Source organism: Zonotrichia leucophrys, chromosome 13, assembly GCF_028769735.1.
Source record: "Zonotrichia leucophrys gambelii isolate GWCS_2022_RI chromosome 13, RI_Zleu_2.0, whole genome shotgun sequence".
Classification (NCBI taxonomy): domain Eukaryota; kingdom Metazoa; phylum Chordata; class Aves; order Passeriformes; family Passerellidae; genus Zonotrichia; species Zonotrichia leucophrys.
This window is the reverse complement of record NC_088183.1, coordinates 8,931,580-8,940,193: the sequence shown is the minus strand read 5'-3', so window position 1 is coordinate 8,940,193 and position 8,614 is coordinate 8,931,580. Positions and strand designations below refer to the sequence as shown.

Here is an 8,614-nt window from a genome sequence, read left to right as displayed (position 1 = left end):
CATAATTAAATCCTTAAATTCACTGATGAGGGGATGGTGGTACCCCAGTTTTACAGATGGGAAACTGAGGCACAGAAAAATGAAAGTCAATTCATTCCATAATCCGTGGCAGTCCCACCAGAGATCTGATTTATTTGGGTTTGTACAACACCATCTCTCCGTCTTTCCCCACAAACTCCCTGCTACCTGCACATACAGTTCCAAGTCACCCATGTTTTGGAGATGGCTGTAGAGACATGTCTGAGCTGCCTCGTTTCCCCATAAAACAGGGAAAAGAGGATAAAACTTGGTTTTAAGGGTCTGTGTGCCCAGTGCAATATGGGAGCATTAAGCAATGCAAAAGACAGTGGGGATGGAGTCAGGAAGAGCAGAAGGTAGGGTTTGGGGGGTCAGAGAGCTCCCCCATTGCACACAATTGCAGGAGAAAGGAAAGTTTGGGATTTTGTAATGTGGAGCAGATTTCCTGGCGATGAGGGTACTTTTGACACCCTCAGTCTCTAACTGAGTGCCAGAGCTGTGCCACAGCTGGTGCAGAGACCATGGGATGGCACCTTTGGCCACTCTCTTTCCTTTCCCTGCCTGTGAATGAACTGGGAGAGCCTCCATCGCACCTCATGCCTTGAGGAAAAGAGGCAGCTCATGCTAGTCACGTTCTGCCAGTGTCACAGCTTCAGGGGAAGTTACAACCTCTGTGCCCTGTTCAGGGGTTCAGCACCTTCTGCTTGCCCCAAAGCTCCTGACACCTTGCAGCTCTGCTGTGAGCCTGAAACACGGGCACTGCTGGCGTCCTGCTGTGCTCCTGCTCTCTGCCCGCATCTCCTGGGGCTGTAATCCTCTCCCTGGGACACTTGGAGACCAGCAGGTGTGTGCAGATAGCCGCAGGTGTCTGTGGCAGTGGGGTGTCAGAAGTGCCCCTTCCCTTCCACCCAAGCCTCCTTCCGAGGAGCGAACCCCTCGAGTTTAAGTGAACCCCTCGAGTCCAAGAAACAAAACTCCAGAGGCGTTGCCAAAATTCAGTACAAACGTTAAAAAATTTTATTTACAGGGTAAAGCACGATTTCTTAAAAAAAAAAAAAAAACCCAAACCAAACCAAAACAAAACCCCCACTTTGATAAGAGGTATAATAATAGAATAAAGCTCTTTATGTACAAAAATACAATTTTCATATGAATGAACATCTTGAATAAATTAAACCGCTCTCTGGTCCAGTCGCTGAATACCCCGTGTCTGCTCCCACTCTGAGGCAGGCCGGCCGCGCCGGGGGTCAGCATCTATAATGCATGAGGCTCTCCGCTGTCCGCCGGGTGCGGGGTCCCATCGGGGCCGGTGCTGGGACCCCCGGCAGGGGCTGAGCCGCCCCGGGGCAGGGCCGGGGAGCCGCGCTGAGCCCCGCGCTGCGCCCCGGGCCGCATCGGCCCCTTAAGCCTTTTCATGGCATTGTCAGGGCGTTCAAACCAAATTTTCATGCTCGTTTTTCTTCTCTGGAGAGCTACAAATTGTAAAATTGACTTTTCACCTCGTCTGCGGCAGCAAATCTGTCGCTTTTCTTCTTCCCGGTTTTTCGGAGTGGAGCGGGAGGCGAGGCGGGGGCCGAGGGGAAGGGGCTGGGGGGAAGGACGGTGATGAAAAGTGCAACGGGACGAGACCCCCCCTCAGCCCCTCCCCTCTCTCCGCCGGCCCCGGGCCGAGCTGCGGGCGGTGCGCGGGGCGCGGGCGATGCGCGCTAGCGGAGGGGCGCGCCCGGGCCGGCGGGCAGCCCGCGGAAGCCCCTCAGGCTGTCGGCGGGCGCATACGCGCAGTCCTCGGAGGTGGCGGGGCTGCTGGGGCCGGAGGCGGAGGCGCAGAGCGAGGGGGCGGACGGGGAGGCGCTGGACAGCCAGGAGCCCGCGTCGCTGCCGGGGCTGGGGGGCGCGGCGGCGCCGCGGAAGGCGGGGGGCGGCGGGAGGCACTGCTCGGCCAGGCGCAGGGTCTCGGACAGGGCCCAAATGTAGTTGTAGGCGAAGCGCAGGGTCTCGATCTTGGTGAGCTTGGTGTCGTCGGGGAAGGTGGGCAGGACGCTGCGCAGCTCATCCAGGGCGGCGTTGAGGTGGTGCATGCGGTTCCGCTCCCGGTCGTTGGCCTTGACCCGCCGGCTGCGCTTCAGCGTGTGCAGCAGCGCCTCGGTCCGCGCCCGCGCACGGCCGCGCCGTCTCCGCCGCTCCCGCGGAGCGCCGGGCTCCGCGCCCTCGCCGCTGCTGGGCGCCTCTGCGGGCATCCTGCGGAAGAGAAGCCGGAGCCCGTCACTGCCAGGGCAGGGGAGGATGGAGCGGGGAGCGAAGGGGAAGGTGCGAAGCTGCCGGGGAAAGGGTGGAGGGGGAAGGAAAAAAATAAATAAATATAACGGAGAGGGTGGCGGTGCGGGTGCTTGGCAGGTGCCGGCGCTCCCGTACTCACATGGAAAGGCACTCCCGGGGATGCGGATAAGCAATAACGGTGTGAAAACACAGAGAGGAAAAAGCCGAGCCGGCCGCTATTGGGAAAAGCAGGGGGATAAAAAAAAAAAAAAAAAAAAAAAAAGGGCGAAAAAAAAAAAAGCCAAAGCCCGGGGAAAGGCGGGGCGGGGGGACACGCGACCGCGCGTGGCTTTGAAGTGCTGCGGGCTGCGATCCGCTCGTGTGAGCGGCGGCTTTGGCACACGACGGCGCGGCCGCCCGTTCTTATAGCGGCGGGCGGACAATGGCCCCGTGGCCGCCCCGCGGGGCCGCGCCGAGGCGGCAGGTCGGCCCCGTGCGCCGCGCCCTCCGGAGCGTGCCCGCAATTACCGCGGGCGGCCGCGCATCTGCCGCGCCCCCGGGGGACGGGGGAGAGAGGGGGGCGCCCCCTTTGTGTCCCCCCCCTCCGTGTGTGCGGGGAGGGAGGCGGCAGGACAAAGCGGGGCAGGGGGTGGAGGGGTCACCGTCCCGCTCCGGCCGGAGGGGCTCCAGCGGGAGTTTAAACCGCTGCGAGCAGGGGGCTTGGGGAAAGAGAAAGGTTAATCTGGATTGCCAGGGGATGAGCCGTGGGTTATTGCCCTGCCAGATGCGGGCGGAGGATTTGGTCAAGTTTTCGTTGCACCTTGCGGGTTTTTCTACATCCACGCGCCAAAGTGAGAATGCTCTAAAATAATAAAACTCAAAATGAAAATGCTCTAAAATGATAAAGCTCAAAGCAGGTATTTCCCTCCTGCGTTTCTCAGGTGAATATCAACACGCGCTTTGGCTTTCACGTGCTTCACTTTAAAAAGGATTTTACAGGTGTTCAGAAAGTTAAAAGTTCCAAAGGACCTTTGTTTTACAAGCTTTGATGGTTGTATTCACAATACATCCTCTGAGGTCTCCTCCTATATATGCATATATACACACTATATATAAAATATACGCTGTATATACATATATACACATTACTATACAATGGATTGATACAATTCTTCTTTGTCTGGATAAAACCACAGAACTGTTTTGTTTGTACTGTTTTGATTGTAAAGTTCTTGCTGCTTCTGCTAGTCCCCATTCAGTGCTAGGGTATCGCCATCTCACATTTTGGGAAGCCACAGTTTTGTAAGTGGCTAGAAAGTTTCCTAATTCTGACATCAGGCTCTTTGCATCCTGCTCTCCCTGCGTGGAAGAAGCCCCATTGTCAGAGCGCTCAGGTACTTGTGTCCCTGGAAGGTTTTCCGTTTCACCGCCCATCAATAGCCATTTTCAGGTGCCTATGCCTAAACTCACTTGTATTTACCTGATTTCCCCTTACACAAAATGAAGATTGATTTCTCCTCCTTTGATTTTCTTCTATGACTTTGATAAACAGGGAAAAGTGACAGCATAAATTATTATTATATATCTTTGCATTTTCAGTTCTTAGCAACCATTCTTTAGTTGAACCTGAGCGAGGAATTCTATGAAAATTATTTGTTTTCCACCCTCCTCGCTTTGCGACGACCCACGACACCAGCGAACTGCCACAAACAACCTTCTTTGTGCCAAGAAGATCACGCACAGAAGTGAGCAATCCAAAAAGCCCTGGGTGATGAATATTAACGAGTCTCAAACTAGAAGTAGTTTGGCAGTGGCCGAGCTTGCAGGATCAGCTCTCTTTCTGCTTTTTACGTCTTTATCCGCTTGCAGACCAGGGCTGTGCGATACACCCAGGTACGGCAGGAGACGGGGGGGCTGGCTGATCCCGGGAGGGACGGGGCTCTCTCAATCACCGCACCCGCAATCAGGCTGATGTTTTTAGGGCCTCTGCATACATAAGTGACTTTCTGCGCTAAGCAGTTCCACTTCACTGAGTTACTCATGTCCTTAAGTGACGGCACAATTAGAGGGCTCTGTCAGCGGGCAGAGACCGGCGGTGGAGTTTCCAGCGCTACCCAGAAAGCCAGAAGGGACCAAAATTTAAAGGTTATGGAAGCATATGGCAAAAAGCGTTCAACTTTTGTTACTGTGCGTTTTATATATAGTGATATAAACTCCGGTGTTGTCTGCAACACTTTTATTGTCTTTTGTTTGGTTGTCTTTGAGCAGTCAATAGTTTATTCATTAAAATGTTTATGATTCCCTAGAGTTCCACAGACTTTGGCACAACCGATCACTTGTCTGAAAGTTTGCAGTGAAAGCGCATTATTCATTAGTCCTTATCCATCATTTGCAGTTTGTCATTTGTTATTCTCTTGTTTTAAAAGTTTGTGCTCCAATCAAGGAGGGGAGAGAGCACCATGTGTCTCTGTGATCAGTCACAGCCATGAATAGGCAGGGCTGAAGTGAATGTTTCACAAACAACCCATAGGCTGAAATTTGTTTGCATAATCTATTCACTGCGTACTTATGAATAACGAATGCATTCACAGAACCAGAATTGTTTCAGGAAGCCTTCGCAAACAGAAAGAAGTGCTAAATATCTCGGATAATTTATTCCCGATGAATAATTCAACCAGTTCTATCACAGGCAGTCTACTAATTTTGCAGATAAATTATTCAGCCAACACAGATAATGGCTCTTACACCTTATGGGCCTGCTCCTATGGAAGTCAGCTGCTGAAGTTATGTGAAGTTTTTGGGATAGGAAAAGAAAAAATTCCAAAATGAAATAGGACCAGTGATTTCAAGAAACACACAGTGTGTGTTAGCATCTCACTGATGTGATAATTCTTATTCTGAGTTTTAGCCTTTGATATTAATTTTTCCACCTTAATGTAAATGTAGCTGCACTCATGAATGATATTAATTTCATATTTTGAACTCTAAGGAAGTTTTCAGAAATACTTCTTCATTTGCTTTAAGAGGTGGCACTTAACAAAAGTGAGAGAGAAAGAGATTAGAATTGTATTTTTTACTAAGAAAACTGCAAAAGTACAGCTGGATCAGCCCATCCTTCCTTACAAGCCATGGCAAACTGCTAATCCAAAATCCAAATTGTTGTGGGTGCATTTCCATGCAGCACAGTTAACACTTGTAAGGCCTGGAGCATGAAGCTGATTTCTCTGCCCTCATGTTGAGACATCATGTGTGGGGTCTCACCCATGGCTGGACTCCAGAAAAAGTAGGAATTGATGAATAAAGGTGGAGGAAGGACTTTTAGAGAAAATGTGCCACAAGGCTCCCTGCAGCTCTTGGGATGCGCTTTTTCCTTCAAGGGAAGAGCCAGACCAAGAGAAGATGTCATTCCCTGGTGAGTGTTTGTTGCACCCCGTAAAAGGAAATAAAATTCCACAGTATTAAACTTCACATTTCTAACCAAACCAAGATTTTGGTCATTAGAGCAGTGTTAGCATCATTCTTCAAGCATGGAAATGAGCAGTTCACAGTAAAACTGCTCCTACAATTTGAATGCTTCAGAGAAGTCAGAAGTACATAATTTTTTTTTCAGGTCTTAAGATTCACATCATTACAGCAACTCAGCACACTCTCTTTTGTTACATTACTACAAGAGGTCTTGAACTAATGATGAGTCCTTGGGATGAGTGGCAAAATAACAAATGAACCAGGAGAATACTGCTTTTTTGCTCCCTCATTGTTTGAAAGCATGGCTAGAAAGGGAAGGCAGAGCTGCCTGTGGAGAGTGCTTGAACCAGATTTGGAGAGCTGACATGGCTGATGGCAAAGCCAACAGAAGAAAGCTGAGAGCTGGACCTGGTGCCTTGCAGGGGTACAGGAAGGATCATGCCCCCTCAGCCCTGGAAATGCCCAGGGGATGCAGCAGGGATTTTAAAAGCAGGTAGAAAACCAGGAGATGGTTCAGGGGGGCAGCTTGTCTCCTTGTGCTTGTCTGGGCATGGTGCAGAGCACGGTGGCTTCTGTCCAGCCTGGTCTGGGGACAGATGTGTGCTGAGGGCTGCCAGGGTAGGGGTGGACATGCTGTGCTGTGCTCCTGGGACTCTTCCCTGCCTGGAGTCACCTTACAGTGCCCAGCCCGAGGCTCTCAGGGGCTGCAAGGGCTGATGCTGTGCCTGCTGCCTAATGGACAGCCCTGGCAGCCCAAAATCTGAAAAGGATCTCATGCTGCAGGGCATTAACCCATTTTGGAGCAGGAGCCAGTTCTCCTGCCAGGGAAACACCTTGGGAGCATCTCCAGGGCTTTGTAAAGGATTTGGCCTCGTCCCCTACCTGCCTGTGGGCAGTGTGAGGCCTCAGGCTGTGTGCCAGGGGATGCCTGGGGTGGGGAGCACAGGGAGTGTCCCCATGCACCAGTGGGGTCCTGGCCCATGAGCCAAATCCTCCCTGAAATCCTGCACAAGTGCCTGGGAGTTGCAGTCAGGGCTCAACCCCTCCTGGGGGATCTGCAGAAATAGTGGGAATGCTTTATTTTCAGGTTTTAAATGTGTGATGTAACATTTTGCTTCTCTTTGAAAGGGGGGGGGTTGAGTTGGTAAACGATTGTTCCCTGCAAGCACAAATGTATTTTGTTTGTTGTAATTAAAATGTTTTAATGAGACAACCATAAAATCAACCATTAATTATTTTTTTTCAAACACTTCTGCTTCCTTTTGAGCTAGGTCTATTTAGAAATAGTTTAGAGAGTAGCCTGCAGTTTTATTCTTTCTGTGGTATTATACACAGGAGTGGAGAAGTCATTTATAAATAATTACACAATGTTTTGGGTCTTTGGGTTTGTATAATATATCAAAGCGATTAGTACATGCATTGTTCCATTGTAAATGGGTTTTTTTCCTTCCTTTCAGTTTCACTTGCCTTGTCTTCTATCTAAACCTTTTTCGTGAAATCCTTTGTCTTCCTCATTCTTTTAGCTTGTTACAGTGCAGGGACATTCTTCTTATTCAAACACTCACAGCATGAGCAAAGAAAGCTACTTCTGTCGCATCTTAAGTTTTACCATAACTTTCTGGCATTTTCTTTTCTTCCAATTTTCCCAGACCACTGATAGGGTAATGAAGAATTATAACATACATCAATTATTGGTGCTCACGGTGTATTATGCTCCTGAATTCAAGGGGAGATAAAGAGAGAAAAAAAAAAAAGTGCCACTTTCTGTGGTTTTGAGGCACATGAGAGAGGACTCGGCACAGATTATTTATAACATCTTTCTGAGCATCAATTATGTTTGACTCCTACAGCCACTTCCTTGTCCCACTGGTTTTATGGCCAGAAGGAGTCATTTTTGTGTGTGGTAGCTGTGGCATTTAACTTGTTTCTTTTATGAGGAGCCCAAACAATGCATCTTCAGGCCAAACAATCTATCTCCTTGAATAATAGCCCAAATGTCACTCAAGTGCTCGGGGCTGGGAAATGTGTGATCGCGGTAAAGGACCACGGGAAGAAAGCATCACTCTTTCTGGAGATGGAGGGGCTTGTGGGGTCCCTGTGGGGCTCCCCAGCATGGGAACCCCCAGGAGGTGGGCTGGACCTGGTGTGGGGTGCAGGTGCCTGGGAATGCAACTGGCTGCCCAAGGTTTCAACAACCCCAATCCAAGTTCTCCTATAAAAGGGGACAAACCCTCCTGGTGTGGTCGTGTTGCTGGGGCACACTCCCTGCCTGGCCCTTCCCCAGCCTCCTGGCTGCCACATTAACTGGGAGAAATGAGATTGGGATGTTGTCACCTCTGAGAAATGAGCCCTTTCCTCCCACACCTATATTGTGCAAGAGAATTTTCTTATCTTCTTTTTCCCCTTCCACCTTATCCCTCCCTCTTTTGTTGATTTGTATTTTACTAATTGAAACTAGAATACTTATCTTTAAAGAAAGGGACAAAATTCCCTCCCTCTTTTGTTGATTTGTATTTTGCTAATTGAAACTAGAATACTTACCCTAAAAGAAAGGGACAAAATTCACTGACTGCCCTGCAGGACAAATCCCCCAACCACATCCAAATCAGGAATCTTAACTACATACTCAGGTTTTCTTTAATACCTTCCCCATCAGTAATTCTGCTTAGGAGGGGCAAAGACAATCCTGAAACTAGAATACTTACTGTAAAATAAAAGGACAAAATTCACTGACTGCCCTGCAGGACAAATCCCCCAACCACATCCAAACCAGGAAGCTTAGCTACATACTCAGGTTTTCTTTTATATTTTCCCTGTCAATAATTCTGCTTAGGAGGGGCACAGACAACCCGAAAGATTTAAGCACCATAAAGTG

At 49.5% G+C, this 8,614-nt stretch overlaps 1 protein-coding gene across 1 annotated transcript; it reads right to left on the bottom strand.

Annotated features, from left to right (window-relative positions):
- Nucleotides 1-1,724: 1,724 nt before the first annotated feature.
- NEUROG1 (neurogenin 1) lies at nt 1,725-2,255 on the bottom strand. The gene has a single exon (XM_064725354.1). It carries the CDS (start codon nt 2,253-2,255, stop codon nt 1,725-1,727), a length of 531 nt encoding a protein of 176 aa, XP_064581424.1.
- Nucleotides 2,256-8,614: the final 6,359 nt, after the last annotated feature.

Excerpts from the sequence above, each read along its gene's own strand:
- NEUROG1 (XM_064725354.1), bottom strand. The coding sequence starts at position 2,255 with ATGCCCGCAGAGGCGCCCAGCAGCGGCGAGGGCGCGGAGCCCGGCGCT.